Here is an 18,565-nt window from a genome sequence, read left to right as displayed (position 1 = left end):
CTGAGTGAAAACTCACCACATACTTACTTTTCACTAATTTGAAGTTACAACATTTGCAGGGTTATCTCCACAGCAATTTAACATGTCTCTCGTTTTCTTTTTCAGTTGGAATCCACGGGACTAGGTCTCAGCAGTAGTAGACTAAGAACAACTCTAAACAGAATACAAGAAAGCCTCATTGATCTGGTAAGTAATCAATTCTTTTACGTTATTTAAAATAGAAATTGGCGATCTATTCAACTACATGTAAGTGTATTTCTATATGTACATCGAGTTCCTGTGTTCCTAGAACATTAATGGCATGCAGTAAGTAAAATGGAGGTTTCTTATAGTCTGATGGAGAGAGAAAGCTGGTATACACAAAAGAATATGATATTGGCTCTACATGCAGTACAAGTTCAAAGAGAAGAAAGGTTTATGTTCAAAATTACTGTCAGAGAATGACTGAAGGAGGAAGTGAGACTTATGCTAGACTTTGAAGAGTAGGCATGGGATCAGTGGGGAAGAGGAGAAAGAACGGCATTCAAGTTCAGGTTCAGAGGCTGAGCAAGGGCCTTGAGGTGGGAGCAAGCCTGGCCCAAATTTTGGCAGATTTTTGTGATGGGGCACCAGTTTATGCCAAAGAGTTGTGTTGCAAAGAGTGTTTAGGACGACTTTATAAATGGCTTTAACATTTGAGAAGTTTAGGTTTAGTCGGCTGTGCAGTAGGGGGTCTGGATTCTTAACTGTGTCATGTGATGAAATGCATGTTTTAAAAAGCTGGGTTAGGTAGCACAACAGGGCTGATCCTCTATAGTATTTAAGCCAACATAAGCAGTTAAAATAAGAAAAAAAAATTTTCTTAATGCTTGGTCACTGTAGCCAGAGACTTTTGTTATTCAGTGCATTTCTCTGCATCTATGAATTTTCCTTTATTCCGTCACTTACCCAAATAAGCAATCACTTTCCTCGTTTCTCATAAGCTCTATATTATGAGCATACTTCTGTTATTGAAGTTTTTATAAAGCAATGTAATCATTCATTCTTTTAAGAAATACTTGTTTGGAATACTTATTATATGCCAGGCATTGTAGGCCTGGAAAATCATCAGTGAACAAAAGAGGTAATTCCCATCTTCTTGGAACTTGAATCTTATTGGGGCAGAGACAGATAAATGTATAAGAGTGTCAGATACTGATCAGTGCCAAGAAGAAGATGAAGCAGAGTGATGGGACAGTGATCTTTAAGCAGAGATATGAATAAAGTGAGAGAGGTGTATGCAGATATTTCAGGTGAGCACTGTTTACACAGAGAAAATAACCTGTATCTGTCTCATCCATCCCCCTTAAAATTTGGAGATCTTTTTGCCTGGCACATATTTTTTTAATATATGTTCATAGTCCTAGCACTTACCTTGGCACATAGCATCTCTTCAATAAATGTTTATAGAGTAAATGAATAAACTCGAATCCTTGAGTTTGGTGTCTCCTGGATTAACCTGGCTTGTTTTCTTGTCCACTTAATCCTGATCTTTGTTTTCAGAGTCAAGGCTCCTTGTTTGACACAGCCATCTATTTCTTTTTCTTTTTCTTTCTTTTTTTTTTTTTTGGTCTTTGTTGTGTAAAATCCATCATTGGCTTTCAGTCCCATTGGCAGTTATCTTTTTTGATTTTGCTTCTCCTTGTTTGATACTTAGTATAACCTTGACCTGAAGATCTTGTTTTCCAGATCTTAGTCCACAGCTGAGGTTTTTCTTGTTTCTGGCTGAATGCCTCAAGATAGGTGGGCTGAAATATACCACTAGAATCATTCACTCTAGCGTTTCTCTGCCAGCTCTACTAGTTACTAGCTTATGATTGTCAAACCACAGTTCCAGATCTGACCCTTAAGCTGTGGATTTAATGCTGCCATACAGTGTGTAATGAAATAGTATGACCCAGTAAACAATGGGACCAAACTAGATGTTATTTAAGACAAGCTGTCACCCATCTAACAATAACAATGTATCTGTAGCATCTGTCAGACCAGTTCTTTGTTCATTGGATAAGTTTTTTCCTGAATTGGTGTAATAGTCAATTTTAGAAATGCTTTTTTTTTAAAACAGCTACACACCCCTCCCCAATAAATTGATAGATGTGCCTGTTTTTTTCTTTGCCACCTTGTCTTTTAAAAATATCTTTTTTTTAAGGCCTTATTCTTAGCATCTCTTAAATCAAAGACTGCACCTTGGAGCAGAAGACTGTGTGAGCCGTTGTTCCTCTGTCAGTTTGTAAGGAGCACTGACCTTTGACAGAGCCTCTCCATGGTCCCCACTCCTCTGATGGATAAGACTCTACAACAATACAGTAGAAGTTTTTCTGAAAATTTCCAGTGTTTTACGTGTTATTACACATACTGATAAGCATCGTTTTATTTTTTATTTTTTGCGGTACGCAGGCCTCTCACTGTTGTGGCCTCTCCCGTTGTGGAGCACAGGCTCCGGATGCTCAGGCTCAGCGGCCATGGCTCACGGGCCCAGCCGCTCCGCGGCATGTGGGTTCTTCCCGGACTGGGGCACGAACCCGTGTCCCCTGCATCGGCAGGCGGACTCTCAACCACTGTGCCACCAGGGAAGCCCCTCGTTTTATTATTTTAAAAAATATATTTGTCATTTACTAGACCTTGATCTCAGGTTTTCATAAGCTGGTATATAAATTTTCTTCACTTCATTAATTTGCATCTGCACTGGCAGAGAACATTAATTGGTTTCTTGCTATTCAACACATTCTTTGGCTATTAAAATAATTTATAGCCTAATCTGGAACCACTGGATGGAGGTAGTATTTTTCTTTATATTTCTCCTATGTGTTAGTTAAAACTTTAATAAGCACTTTTTTGGTAATTTTATTTTCTCCATATATATCTTCTAAGTTTTGCTTCTCTTTAAGCTGTAAAAGACAAAATGGAATCATTATGTTCTTTAAAATGCCACCTGAAACTGTTTATCATATAAATTCACTGTAAACTAAGAAAATTTGTTTGACACATCAAATAAAAGTCTAAGAAAAATTGTCTAATAGTGGACAAGCAGGAAAGGAAACTGGTGTAGGTGGTAATGGTACCAGAAATGTGAATTTTTAGTTATCTACCTGGTGATGCTAAACTGTTTAAGACCTGTGGCCAACTTTGAACCTTTGATAATAAAAATGTATTTTAAATTGATCCAGAAAAGTCCATAAATATTAATTTTCTTTGTGTTAGTTAGTACATTACTGGCAGGAAAGGCTAAAAATATAACTTTCACTGTGAGAGTAAAGATTGATTAAGGTTTCATTTTTTTAAAGTCTTCAAAGAGTTGTATATCCTTTTCTTACTATACCGGTATAAGCTGAAACATGGATCCTGTTTAGGAGCTTTTCCATTTAAGTGTGCAATAAGCACATACCATTTATTTATGTCAGCTTGACATTTTGGGACTTCCTTGCTCTCTTCAAGTGTATTTCCCTAAATGGATCTGTTTTGAAGGTAGACACATTAAGATTTGTTGATGGATTATAAGAGTGTGACACTGAGAAGAATCAAGGATGGCACCTGACTTCTGGAGAATGGAGGTGCCATTAATGGGGATGGATAAGACTTTTAGGAGGACAAATTTGAAGAGGACATGAAGAGTTCAGTTTCAGATATGTTAAATGCGCTAGAGGTGAGAGAGGGGTCAGGGCAAGTATATAAATTTTGAGCTGTTGGCATGTGGATGGCATTTAAAACTGTGAGACCGGATGAAATCATGTAGGGAGTAGAATGTAAGTCAGGGAAGTCTCAGGACTGAACCCTGGGGCACTCCAGTGTTTAAAGGTCAGGGGGAATATTCAGAGATGGATATTCAGAGTTGGCTATTGGATTTGGCCCTAAGGAGTCCAGTGGGGACCTTGCTTACTGTTTCTTTGGAGTAAAGCAGACAAAAACCTGGTTGGAATGGGCTTGAAAGAGGATAATAGGAGAGGAAGAGAAGATTCTTATCATCATCTCCATCAATGAAACTAACAGAGGGCCTGCTTAATGACAACAGGCATGCCAAGGACTTAAGGTACAAAGAGGGTGAAATTGGTCCCTACCCCCCAAGAACTCACAATGAGGTAGGAGAGTTAGAAAACAACAACTGATAAAAGTATGCTGTATGCCACATACAGGTATATGTGTATGTATAGGCAATATTAACACAAGTAAGATAGTTATTTTTCTTGGGAGACTGAGAAAGTTATAGAAAGGAAGTGAATATGAGTTCATACTTAAAAAATGAGGTAAGAGCCAGGCAGGCAAGGAGAAGAGAGCTGGTAAGACAGGAGTGTCAGTAGGACAGGTGTAGTAAGCAGTCCAGTGTGACTAAACCTTAGGGATGTAGAGATTATCTTGAAATGAGACTGGCAAGGTAGCTGTTTGTAAAGGAGTAATATTGTGGCAACAAGTTTAGGCTTTTTTTCTGTAAGGAAGAGATCGTCAGTTGAGACTTTTAAATTACGGAGTGGTATGGTCACATCTCCATTTTAGAAAGATTACCTAGGTATTACTGAAGTAATGACACGAGGAAGAAACAAACAAGAGAGGTGTCTGGTTAGGCATAATGGAGGTGCAAAGGAAGAGGGGGTGTTCAAGAATGATTCTAAGGTTCTTCACTTGGACAGTCTGGTAGATGGTGATTAAATAACCCCCCAGGGACTTCCCTGGTGGTCCAGTGGTTAAGATTCCACTCTCCCAATGCAGGGGGCCTGGGTTCGATCCCCGGTCAGGGAACTAGATCCCACATGCCGCAACAAAGATCCTGTGTGCTGCAACTAAGACCTGGCACAGCCAAATAAATAAGTAAATCTTAAAAATAATAATAATAAAAAAGTATTAAATAGCCACCAGAATTAACTTAAATAGCACAGGCTCCCAATTGGTACCAAACTGTATGTAATTTTGTGATTTGTGTAGTGTTTTTTTTTTTTTTTTTGGCAGTAGTGGGGTGATTATTTTCCTTTTTAGTAGAAGGAAATAAATAGTGGAGCTGTGACATTGATTAAGTTGCATAGTTCCCTTATCCTGATTCTCCTTAGAGAAAGCACAGTTGTTCCCAAAATAACTTTTAAATGCTAATTGAGTAATTAGAGATTGAAGAGAGACAATACCTTTAGTAGAATATAGGATATAAAAAAGAACTAAACAAGAATAAAACCATTTTCTAACTTGAAAGGTTTTATAATGTATTATTTCCATTTTGCAAAATTTATAAACCTGTTATACTCCCAGAGTCCTGTGCATTTGATGTCTCTTTTATTTGTAAGGCAAATGTTAGAGATTTGTGATTATGTAATTGATTTAAAAAGTAATCTAGATTTACATTTTGTACACTTTTAGATTTGTTTGTATTCAATTTTTGTGCTGTAATTTTCTTTGAGGATCTTTTAAGGCTCAGCCCACTCTGCTCTTTGGACATCCCTTTCTTTTTTTTTTTTTTTGGTTTTTTTTTGTTTCTTTGTTTGAAATGGGGCCTCTCACTGTTGTGACCTCTCCCGTTGCGGAGCACAGGCTCCGGACGCGCAGGCTCAGCAGCCATGGCCCACGGGCCCAGCCGCTCCGCGGCATATGGGATCTTCCCGGACTGGGGCACGAACCCATGTCCCCTGCATCGGCAGGCGGACTCTCAACCACTGCGCCACCAGGGAAGCCCCTGGACATCCCTTTCTTTTATTTCCATTTACCATCTTCCTTCAGGTCAGTAATCTATCCCTAGAGATATACAATACAGTTGCTTCTGTTTCAGTTTAGAACTACATTTTAGTCCTGCCTTCTTGGGATTATACCAAAGTTACCTTGATTAAGGTTTAGGCGTGAAATGGTTAATCACACCATAATCTTGGATTTTACCAGCCTGGTCCTGGAGAGGCAGTCTGTTCTTTCTCGTTTACAAGTTCTTGAAGGGCATCTCACTATTGTCTCTGTGAAATATTTGTCAATTCATAAAGATTCCTTGTGTTGGCCAATTTTAGGTCATGCACAGATAATAGCATATGGAGCTGGATCATTTTCACTTAGTATAAAAAGGAAAGTTCTAGTAGTTAGAAAATGTAAAAGGAGGAAAAAGAGAAATGAAACTAAGTGTAATTAATGTATGCCTGAGAGCATTTTAATTATAGCTCCAGTTTTGTAAAATCACATGGGTTATTGCTATTAGATTTGCTGTTTCAGGCTGTGTGTGTATATGTATGTTATATTTTCAGGAAGTTTCAGCTGATCCTACTGCCACGCTCACAGCAGCAGAAGAGAGAAAGGAGAAGGTACCGAGCCCTCACCTCAGTCACCTAGTGGTTTTGACATTTGGGGATACATTGTATGGGTTGGCGGAAAGAGTGGTAGCCACAGAATCCTTGTAAGTTGTTAAAAACAGTTGCTTTGCCATTAAATATTTAAGAAAGATTATAAAAGTAAGCACTGTATTCTAGCTGTATGCATTTCCCACTTCTAAATATTCCTTAAATTACTCAATATTTCTGAGAAGTATATCCTAAACTAGATTACCACTCAGTTTTTAAAATTGCATGGTTGATTTTCAGGTGTATAAATGGAAGGAGGGTAATCTTTTAAGTTTCTTTCTTTAGCAGCATGATCCTTGCTTTAAGTAAGACTTTAGAAAAGCATATTATAGTATAGTGCTTTATAGTTTCCCATTAAATTACAATTCTAGAGAAACTGTAGTTACATTGTCAGTTTAGTGTTAAATGTAGTCGACCCTTGACATCAGCAGGAGTGCATCCTGACCTTTATAAATCCCCAAGTTCTTTAATAAAATGAGAGCATATAACTTCTTCCATAAAATATGGTCCAGTATAATTTAAGAGTTTTTGTATATAACAAAAAGTAGTGAAAAACAGTGTGACTACCAGCAGTCTTCAGCTGAATGATTCCAATTCATGCACGTGTATGTCTCATGTATGCATGTCAAGTTCACGTCTATGTCTCAGCCAAGTTCCACTTTATTTCCTGTTATGAATGTTTGGGTTATTTCTGAAAAGTGTCAGGTGTTAAATCTGTAAATTCATGGGTCTGTTGTGTGTAATTACATGAGAAATCCTTCTAAAAATACTGTTGTATTCTTTCTTCAATCTTTTGTGTTATCTGTGCTCATATCTTACTTGCAAAGCAGCATAACTGTACACCTTGTGGTAACCAGATTAGCTCCTTTGAAGTCATCCTTCTTTCACATCAGCTCACGTTCAGTGATAACTCAGCATTAATTTTTGTGTGAATTGTAAATGAGTGTGTCAAGTGGCAATGCAAGGTAGTTCTTTAAAATGGAAAATAATTTTAATTGTTAAACTTTTGCTCAGAGATCTTAAAGATTAGTTACACAAAAAATATTGACAGGCTCTAAATACTGTGTTTTGTTTACATGGTGGGTTATTTATTCCCTTTAGGGTATTCTTGGCTGAACAGTTTGAGTTCCTTCAGCCACATCTGGATGCTGTGATGCCTGCAGTCAAAAAACCCTTTCTTCAGCAGTTTTATTCTCAGGTCAGACATGTCTTATATATCATTTCAACTGTGAGCAAGATAGGACTGTCACATGGTATTTAGGTTATTATTATTTTTTAACTAGTGGTCAGTCTCTCAACCTCAGGAGAGGTGGATTAGAATATTTGTTTATTCATTCATGAATTCCTGTATTAAATAAATACTTATTGAGCACCTCATATAACTTTTAGTCTAGTAAGAGAAAGAGCAAATTAAAACTATATTACAATAAAGTATAGTTAAGGGAAAGAAACAGTGGCAGGGTGTTTAACCTTGACTGGAGGCAGAGAGGGGGTATGGTTGGGGGGAGGTTATCTAGAACGGCTGTCTTGAGGAAGTGATGTTTAAACTGGACCAGAGAGAAAGAGGGTGAGAGGAGTATATTTCGACTAAGGTAGTGGCTTATATGAAGACCTACAGATGAGAGAGCACGGTGCCTGTGAGCAGCTAAGGAAAATTCAAATTCTCAGAGTGGGGAAGAGGGCCAGTGATGAGAAAGATGGCCGGAGTGATTAAGCAGAAGTCACGTGACATACAGTGCTCCCAGCCAGGAGCTGGACTTTGTTCCAAGGGTACTGGGAAGCTACTGGAGGATTTGAAAGAGGTGGTGAGTAGCATGGTGAGGTGTGTGTTTTAGAAAGCACTTTGGCGGAAGTGTGAAGAATGGACCTCAGATGGCAAACCTAGAGGCAGGAGACTGGTTTAAAGACTTTTAGACTAATGTGGGTGAGAGATGATGGGATCTTGAGGTGCAGTGTGGAAGTGGAAGTGGAAGTGGAAATCGAGAGAAGTGAAAAAATCTGTAGTTTTTTAGTTGAATTGTCAGTGGACTCAAGTTTGTTGAATATCTCAAAATTATGTTTTGAGTCAGACCCTTGCCCATGAGTTAAAGTATTTTCATAATTTATATCTCCAAGTGTATAGTGTTTTATTTTTAGATATGATGTGTACTAGAAACAGGAACAAAATATATTTTAGAAATTTGATACTTTTAGAAAATATTTGGTTTCATTTCTGTGAAATTTATTTCAGACTGTCTCAACAGCCAGTGAACTACGCAAACCAATTTACTGGATTGTAGCTGGTAAAGCCATTGATTATGAACAGATGCTGCTCCTAATGGCTAATGTGAAATGGGATGTAAAAGAAATTATGTCACAGCACAACATATATGTAGATGCACTGTTAAAGGCAAGTATTCTGGGAAACATCTCTGTTAAAGATAATTCTACTAAGGGAATTATTCCTGTAATTGCAATAGCTCCAAAATTGTGAGATTATAGTTTGTACCACATTCTAGCATTCTTGTGATATTAAAGTCCCTGAGTTGGATTAGGATTTCTTTCCAAATTTTGTGTTCTTTTAGACCCAAGAATACTTTGTAGATTTTTTGTTTTTGCTCAGTAATATCCCATTTTGAATTAGAGTCTGATTAGTGTGTCTTAGCTGGCTTCATATTATGTAATCTCAGTGGCCATGACTGTACTGACGAGGATATTTCTGTTTAATTAGAAGATATTTCTAGAGTTGTGAATATTCATTAGCAAGAGACTACACCCCTGATTATTCTAAGTTTTTTTTCCAGAAATCACATTACTTTTGCAATGTGTAATGCAAACACCTTTGTGTTCAATGACTTAACATTTATAAGTTTTCTGGAAAGAATTGTGGTAATTTTTTTTCATTTATGCATCAAGAGATATTTATAAATCACCTGACATATGCCATGTACTGATCTAGGTGCTGGCAATATAGTTGTGAGTTAAGGAACTTATGTGCCATCGAGGAATTTATATGCCAGCACAGGGACAGCAATAATGAGATACATTAATATATAATACATCAGGTGATGAATAGTCTGGTGAAAAAATAACCAGCAGAAGACGGATAGAGAGTGGCAGGGTGTGGGTTGGAGAGGAATACCATTTATTTACTTATGGTCAGAGAAGGACTCTGATAAAGTGAGAACTGAGGAGAGGCCTGAGGGAAGTGAGGAAATGAACCGTGTGCACGTCTGAGGTGAGGGAAGAGCATCTGAGAAAATGAAAACAGCTTTCAGAAAAATTTTGCTTTTCATATTTGTCAGCGAAAAGAAATTGGCCCTTCTTAGCTCTTGACTTACCTCATTTACACCAACATTCTTACCTGCTTAGTCCAAGGCAGTAGATAATAGGCTGGGACACTTGAGAACCAGTAAACAAAGCCAGAGATCAAAACAGAGATAGCAGCTGAATTTAGCTGGTGTGCCAGCTCCCAGTGACGTCTGGCACCTTTCTGGAGGGCTGGGTTGAGGACTCTCGGGCTATCCCCAGACTCAAGGAACTAAGGGTGCCAGATCAGTTAACAATGTCTAGGTATTAGCATGAGATCTAAGCATGCTCTATAATTGCCACCCTGGAAGAACTTTGATTTCTAGATCACCTAGGAGACTTCAGCTGGAAATTTTAATTTGGAATGTAAAAGATACATGTAATTTATAAATCACACCCCTTCTTTTTTGAACAGTTCTGTTTTTGAAAAGTTGTTTCTGTTTTTTATGACATGCTGATTATGGTACTTATGGGGATACAAGAAAAAAGAAACTCTACCTTCAGTGAATATACATACTAGAAGAGGCTACTTGCTTCAGTTATTCTTAATTCCAAGAAACATTAATATTACAAGAAAGAACCAGTGTTATTCAGATTATTAACCTGAACCCAAGTTTCAGCAGTTTAAGACTTTCTCTCATAAAGAAACTTTTATGGGACTTCCCTGGTGGTGCAGTGGTTAAGAATCCACCTGCCAATGCAGGGGACACGGGTTCGAGCCCTGGTCCGGGAAGATCCCACATGCCGCAGAGCAGCTAAGCTCATGCGCCACAACTACTGAGCCTGTGCTCTAGAGTCCACGTGCCACAACTACTGAAGCCCGTGCGCCTAGAGCCTGTGCTCCGCAACAAGAGAAGCCGCTGCAATGAGAAGCCCACGCACCGCAACAAAGAGTAGCCCCCGCTCGCCACAACTAGAGAAAGCCTGCGCGCAGCAAAGAAGACCCAACACAGCCAAAAATAAATAAATAAATTTATTAAAAAAAGAAAAGAAACTTTTATGATAACTTTTGTTCTGTTACTTTTCCAAGTCCAAACCTTTAGGTAAAAGCAGTCTGCAAAAGAATCTGTCCCAAAAGAATCATAAGTAAAATGAAATAGTTTTATTATTCATTTAACAATAGGCATTCTTGAACATTGGATTTAGCAATGAGTAGAATGGCATTTCATATAGTAAGCCTATAAATTTATCTTTAAAATATTAATGAAAAGTATTGAATTATGACTCTTGAAATCTAAAGCAAAGTTTAGTGTAGTGAAGCATAAATAGAGTAGCAAATACTGTTTTGCTAGATTCATGAAATGAAAAAGAGGAAGAGCAATTACTTATTTACTTTGATTTTCAAAGGTAAGCTTAGTGGACTGAAGACCTACTTCTTTCTCATAAATGATTAAAAGCAGTTAACTGTCAAAAATCATTAAAATAGTGTGATTTAGGAAGCAGCTAGAGATAACACAACGATCATGTGGTAGCTTGATTAGTGATGATCAGATTTTTTTTCCACCTGTGTGTTATTTGAACACATGTCAGTCTTGACTTGGTACACATTGTGTAGTTTCTCTATTGAGGAAACTAAAGAAAAATATCATTTTAAGGCTTGTTAAAGTTATTTGAACTGTATTGTCGAGAAAGGATCAACAGCATTTACTTTTGTAAATGAACATATTTAGATGATAATAGTCGAAAGAAATCAGAAATAAATTTACTGAAGGGTGAACCATCTGCTGCTTTCATGTAGCTGTTGAAATTGTCTAAATTAGTTCCATATATTTTATTTTTAGTAGAGTGGTATCACAAAAGGTACTAATAAGTAATAAAAATGTTCAGTTTTTCAATAGGTAATGAGATAATGTATATTATGGAGTTTTTTTGGTGCTAAAGATTTACAACTATTACATGACTTTTGAATCATTCAGTATGTAATAATTTATTTACTTTAAAAGAATATTTAGGAAAGAGAATAATTTATCAGATTGCTCTGTAAGGTGTACAGCTACAAATTACAAATAGTTCACTCTGAGGTGAAAGCTCATTAAAACGATTTTTTAAAATCGGGGTTTCTTAAAGATATTTTAAAGACATACAGTCATAGAAAAATTTGAGATGTAGCAACACTTGAACATTGTTTAATCAGTTAATGACACTTATTTCCTTTGAGATGAAATGTAGTGTACTCTGTATTACAACATGATTTATTCAATTTGATATACTTAAAAAAACACTTCACACTAAGTCCAAATTATCTTTGGCATTATCTTTGTTTTACTTATTTCATTCTGAGTGTTTTAAAATCTTTTTTGCCTCTAAGATGGGAAAGCAATGTAACATTATAATTATATTCACATATGGCCATGATTTTTGTCTTCTTAGGAATTTGAGCAGTTTAACACGAGGTTAAATGAAGTTTCTAAGAGAGTTCGGATACCCTTGCCCGTGTCTAATATACTTTGGGAACATTGTATACGTCTGGCTAATAGAACAATTGTGGAAGGGTAAGTTTTTCATGAAAGCATTATCTGATTCTTCAGTGATAAATCATAATATATGAATAACATATGTTATCACTAATGGATGCAGAGAATCGGTAGAGATAGTGATAAATAGTGATAAATAACAGACAGTCTCATAGTAATTCAGGTTTAACTTTGGAATGTAATTAGAAAAGAGACTTTAAACGCCACTGTCACTTTTTTTTCTTGCTGGTGACTTAGAATCAGCTAGTAAAGGAGTGAGGAATGCAGCATCTAATGGTTATCTGAAAATTAAACTAGTAATAATTATTATTACCTAATACAATTATTACAATGTTGATTATACATAGTATTCATTGAGTGCTATTTGTCATTTATTGAACCAAGCCCTTCACAGGATTCTATCACCAAATCCTAACATAAACTCTTTGGTGGTAGTATTCACTCTGTTTTGTCAACAGAGAGATAGCCTAGCCTCAGAAACTCAAGGCTAAAGGGGTTAAGTAACTTGTCCAAGATCACACAGTTTTTAAATGCAGAGAAGGCTTATGAACTCCTCATTTTCTAATGGCAAAATCAGTTCTCATAACCACTATATCACTGTTAATATCATTATTATATCATTTTAAACCATATCAATCTTTCATATGTTGAGTTTACAGATCAAAAGTAATTTTCCCACTTACTCAGAGACCATGCTTACTCTGCCTGTAACATCTAGAATACAAATAAGAATCAGTAATACATTTAATATATCCCTGGAAAGCAAACTGCTATTTCAAAGACCATTCACAGTGATCTAGAATTGCACATCAGTTGAATTTTCACACCATCATTTATCTGATTTCTCATCGGTTCTTATTTGTTATAAAAAAGAATGTGTTTGAAAGTGGAAGTGACGGTGACAAGCTGACAACAGCCTTGGCATTTTGTATAATACACCATCCAGTCTGTTAGGGTTAGGGTTGGGGTTGAAACCAGCAGTGCTGTAAATCCCAAAATGGCTCTCCGTCAACAATCATGACTGGATTGTACTGTTAACAAATTTATTTAGTAGTAGAAAAGTGAATAACAAATGTTATATTTGTGTATGAAACACTTCTTATTTAAAAAAAAAAAAAAGCTTGGTCACTTTAAATAATATAAACTAGTTTTCTTGCAGATTTCCTTAGGGGAAGTACCTCATTTCCTAGTGTTGAATTCTCCACATTTTGTATGATTGAAGGAGTGAGACACTGATTTATGAATAATAAAATGTACTGTTAGGGTTAACATATTTATTCTTATTACTAGTCCATCTTAGAACACAGTGTTTTAGTAGTGTGGGGTCTCAGAATAAGTCTATAAAGTGTTATTTTATGAAAAATATGTATGTACTTTCTGTGCTTATATGCTTACATGTTTCTTAGGTTTGCTGAATGTTTACGGGAGAGTTATTTCATTTGTTTTCTTTGCATTGAGTAGTTAAACTATTGAACAGTTTTATGAAGCTAAGATTACTTGGGAATATTCATAGCTTAGTTTTATAAATAATTCTCGGCAGCCAGATTAACTGGAATACCAGTTAAATACCAGTTTAACATTCTTACAGGTGATTATGTTAATTTAGGCAGAACTATGGTCTGTAGAGCAGGAAGAAACCTTAGAAGTTATTTGATCTTTTTGCTTTGCAAATGAGGAAACTGAGGCCCAGATAGGTAAAATGACTGCTTAGTCACAGGGCTGGAACACAACCCAGTCCTTCTGACTCAAGGCTCATGTGCTCTTTTTTCTCATAGAATCTCACCAAATGTGGATTAGAGAAAAGTTTAAGTACCTAAAGGTTTCTTTTTCTAACCATCCCATCATTTATGTTTTTTTATTCTTGTGTGTCTTAGATATGCCAACGTCAAGAAGTGTAGTAATGAGGGTCGTGCCTTGATGCAATTGGATTTTCAACAGTTTTTAATGAAACTTGAAAAACTAACAGATATTAGACCGATTCCAGATAAAGAATTTGTGGAAACCTATATTAAAGCCTACTATCTAACTGAGAATGACATGGAACGCTGGATCAAAGAGCATAGGGTGAGAGCTGGGAAACAGTCAATTAAGTTTTTATTCCTTATCCATTGTGCTGTTCTTGTATATTATATAATTCAAAATCATATGGGTGAAATAGAAACATTTGCTTTTTTAGCATGAACTACTTATGCCAGTTCTTTACCATCTTCACACTGTTTATGCAATGCCCTTTGCCTAATCAAATCCTTTTGAGACTTTGTGAACTGTAGCAGTCAGTAATTATCTGGAAAAACAGCCAGAGTCTGAACTTTAGCTGTGTTTATCCTACATCTGTGTTGTAGGAGAAGGCTGAAATTGGTTAACATCAGGACAAATTGAATATAGCAACATTGAAATGATTCACAAGCTAAAGTATGTTATATAACTTAAACCTTCTTGTAGCCCTGAACAATGAATGGGTGATGGCCGGAACACACTGACATGTAGTAGTGATGATTGGTATATTAATATTTAAATAGCTAAATTTAACCTCATCCTACATTAGATTTTACCTTAAGTATAGATGAGATTATTTTTCTTTTGTGTGAATATATAGGTAAGTAGAGAAAAATACTACTTATAGCAAGTGTTATTGTGGATGCTGAATTTTTTTGACACAGTTCAACTCAACATATATCACCAGAGAATGCTCAATACAGGGAGCTTTTTGGTACGATTGTTATTACATATCATTTGTCTAGATAGGCAGTATGTGAAGACAGATTTAATGAAAATATGAGAAGTGTTCAAATTATCACCAACTCTTATTCCATCAATGACTCTAGTGTTCACATTTATTAATACTGTAAACATCGTGGGTAAAAGCTAAGTAAATTTTTATTTCATTTGACTGGGTAAGGAAGTAAGGAATTATTTATATTTACATTATCAGGCTCATCCTTTCTAGTTTCAACACTCTAGAAAAATGAAATGAGTTTTAGTCTGGACCATTAGCTGAACTTTGTGTAAATGTGCCCACTGTAGGGCAGTTTCAAATCTTTGAGAGCAAAGTAGAAATGTACATGTTATTTTCAGTGATTTAATCAATACACCAGAATTGAGAAAAATGTCACCACTTTTTGTCCCATTGACCTCCATCATTTGAGAACCAAAATGCTAAACCAGATGCAGATGAACTGCTGATGTCGCTAGAATCCATTTAATAAAATAAGCTGTAAACACTTTGGGGTTGGTACTGAGGAAGGGGTTTGGGGTAAAAGGACAAGTAGCTGAAGAGAAAAAGCACAGCTTGTAGAGGTCCATTATTTGATGTAAGAACGATGCCCATTTTAGGGTTTCTTCTTTTAATATAGTGGACTAAAATTTTTAGTAATCGTATTTCGGAAAAGCTTTAACTAACTGATATTTGTAATACAGTGAAAATTTCCCAGCAGCCCGGATTGTCCTGTTTTCCGAGAACTTTCCACAATGTCTAGTGCAGTGCTTGGATGGTACTTTCTAAATGTTGAGTGATTACTTGAGAGAATTTTTGAGGTGTTTACAGGTGCTCTCAGAGATCAGATACACAAACTGAGCAGTTTGCTGAAGTTTTAAGATGAACTCTTTCTCATGTTTTGAAATTGCACTGTCTTTATTGGTTACCTCCAATGAAGACATGTTCTTTTCTTATTAGATGATAGTACACAACTCTTTCCCGAGCTGAACTCTTACTGTTCATCCTCCAGAACCAAATGAAGATATAAAACTTTCTGATGAGCTCCTATTCATGCTCATCCTAACAACTTATCTGAAATTCAGGAACTAAATTGATTTGTACAGCAAAATAATACTTATATAGTTGACCCTTGAACAACATGGATTTGAACTGTACAGGTTCACTTATATGCAAATCTTTTCAATAGTAAATACTATAGTACTACATGATCCTCAGTTGGTTGAATCCTCGAATATAGAGGAACCTTGGATGAGGAGGGCTAACTATAATTATGTGCAGGTTTTCCACTGCATGGAGGGTCAGCACCCCTAATCCCTGCATTGTTCAAGGGTCAACTGTAGTCTTAATTTTACTTTCTAGCTACCAATTATAATACGAGGGTTTAAAAACCAGTAACTTTTTGTCCTTTGTTACCTTATTCATTTGTTATATCTCAGAAGAGTTGTTCTGTGGTTGGAGATTTTTTTCTCTTACCTAAAATGTTTGCAAAAGGTACAGTGCTAGAAACTGCTTACTTAGTGGCATTTTAAAATTTTGAAATGTCAGTGTATTTTGATAATCTAATAACAAAGACTGTCATAGAAAGAAGCATAATAGTGTGTGATCTTAATTGGTATGTTATGTGCCATTATAAAAAGATTCTAGTGCTTCCTGTTTCAAGTGTGTACTATAGGTATCCTTATTCCCCACTATTACAGTTCTATAAACAGTGTGTCTTCCATGTCTTGACTACAGTTTCCACTGCTTTACACTGATTTCTAGTGCTCAGTAACTATCCACTGAGACCTGAATATCTATCTGCCTGTTTTTTGCATTGATCACATACATGTGTTTTAGTGTACTAAATTTGAATCTTCTTTTTTCGAGCAGGAGTATTCAACGAAGCAGCTGACCAATCTGGTAAATGTTTGTCTGGGATCCCATATCAATAAGAAAGCAAGACAAAAACTTCTCTCAGCTATAGATGATATAGACAGACCCAAAAGATAATGAACACAGTCCTTTTTCCTCAATGACATTGATCTTCTCTCAACATACATGACATGAAAGCCAATTTTTCATGCACTCCTGACAACTGTCTTAAAAAAACTTTGTGCATGTTCTTTCCAACTGGAAAGTGGAAAACATTGGAGTTTGTGTGGTGTTCTCAAATGATTTTTATATGCCCCGATTGCTTCTCTTCAATTTTTAGTTTCATTTGTTGTATTTCTTTCTTGAAATGATATTGCCTCATCATAACTATTGTTATGTGACTACAGTTATACCTTTTACTGAAGAATGTACTATAAATATATGATTAGAAAGAACAGTGACAATACATTCGTGGGCAGTTTTGGAGAATGAATTTATGTTGGCATTTTTCTACCCTCTGAATTTGGTTCTTAATAAGCATAATATGAGAGTGTTAATGTATAGTAGTATCTCCTAATTATGAGCACTGCATGACAATTGAAAAGTACATGTAAGCAAAATAGTTGAGAAATCAGTTTTCTGTCTGTGTTTCTAAATGTGAAAGTTTGTGTTAGGGTTAATTTGGTTGTGAGAGTGATCATAAATGATGAAAATTAATAAATATTATACTCTAACATGATCAGCCTATGTGAGACTGCATTTTGGTATTTTTCCACAGCAGGCAGATTTCATGAAACTATAATGGGATTTTTTTAGTGTGTTCTAATTTTAATGGTCTTGTATCCTGAAACCAATGGTGAAAGGTAATTTCATTGGGTAAACCTCTTCAGTGCCTGAGTAGCATGCAGAATGGTGATGGTAGGATTTCCTTCCTCCCTCCCTCCCTTGCTTCCTGCCTCCCTTGCTTCCTGCCTCCCTCCCTCCCTCCCTCCCTCCCTTCCTTCCTTTTTAAATAATGGGATATTTTTCCCTGTAAGGTTTACTCTCTTTGAATTTAACTTTTCTCTTAGAACAGCAAAACCTGGCTTAGCTGACTCAGGGAAAGAATTGCCAGTTAGTTAAGCATAAGTACAGGGTCATATGTTCACCATTCTTAAATGTCTGCTTTGGGCCTCCCTGGTGGCGCAGTGGTTGGGAGTCCGCCTGCCGATGCAGGGGATACGGGTTCGTGCCCCGGTCTGGGAGGATCCCATATGCCGCGGAGCGGCTGGGCCCGTGAGCCATGGCCGCTGGGCCTGCGCGTCCGGAGCCTGTGCTCCGCAACGGGGGAGGCCACAACAGTGAGAGGCCCGCATACCGCAAAAAAAAAAAAAAAAAAAAAAAAAAAATGTCTGCTTTGTATCACAGATACAATGTGAGTTTAGCCAGTGATAAACTTCGGAACTCAGTCTTTAGTGACTGTGTACTGTTACTCTAAACTTTGCTTTGAAGCCAGGGATATTCTACCAACAAATATGACATAAAAATCAATTTCCCTTGTGCTCCTGCCAACTGTCTGATAAGGAATTTTTTGCATGTTCTTTCTGACTGGGGAGAAGCTTGTGTGTTGGTCCGGGATTACTGGCATGACCTGTAACATCAATAGCTCACAATCCTGAAACATCTCATGAGAAACTGGCCTTGTGTACTGTGAGTCTTCAAGAGCTGAGGTGCTGAAGTGAAGGGCAAAGTGTGACATGTGATCAAGCACAGAGGTGACAAGGAGATGATTGCCACTCAGTGTCCATTGGTCGCTGCAGATACCCATAACCGGCACAAGATAACGTGAAACACTTTTTGAGACTATGTCTGTGTGAGGGGTGTTAGTTTGCATCTGTGTGATGAGTTTTTTGTTTTCAGTCTCTCGCTTCCCTGTTCATTTGCTG

The 18,565-nt window shown here is 36.7% G+C and overlaps 1 protein-coding gene across 1 annotated transcript in view; it reads left to right on the top strand.

Moving 5' to 3' along the window:
* Window positions 1-17,689, top strand: part of VPS50 (VPS50 subunit of EARP/GARPII complex) — a 132,803-nt gene extending 115,114 nt beyond the window's left edge. The window contains exons 22-28 of the mRNA XM_082633014.1: window positions 106-186; window positions 6,219-6,367; window positions 7,413-7,509; window positions 8,542-8,700; window positions 11,970-12,091; window positions 13,948-14,137; window positions 16,659-17,689. Of these exons, the coding sequence (XP_082489140.1) occupies window positions 106-186; window positions 6,219-6,367; window positions 7,413-7,509; window positions 8,542-8,700; window positions 11,970-12,091; window positions 13,948-14,137; window positions 16,659-16,778 (918 nt within the window). The 3' untranslated portion in view covers window positions 16,779-17,689. The remainder of the gene's footprint in view (window positions 1-105; window positions 187-6,218; window positions 6,368-7,412; window positions 7,510-8,541; window positions 8,701-11,969; window positions 12,092-13,947; window positions 14,138-16,658) is intronic.
* Window positions 17,690-18,565: the final 876 nt, after the last annotated feature.

This window comes from Mesoplodon mirus (genome assembly GCF_964341445.2).
Source record: "Mesoplodon mirus genome assembly, chromosome: 9".
NCBI lineage: Eukaryota > Metazoa > Chordata > Mammalia > Artiodactyla > Ziphiidae > Mesoplodon > Mesoplodon mirus.
Note: the sequence above shows the minus strand (reverse complement) of the source record. Positions and strands in the feature narration are given on the sequence as shown.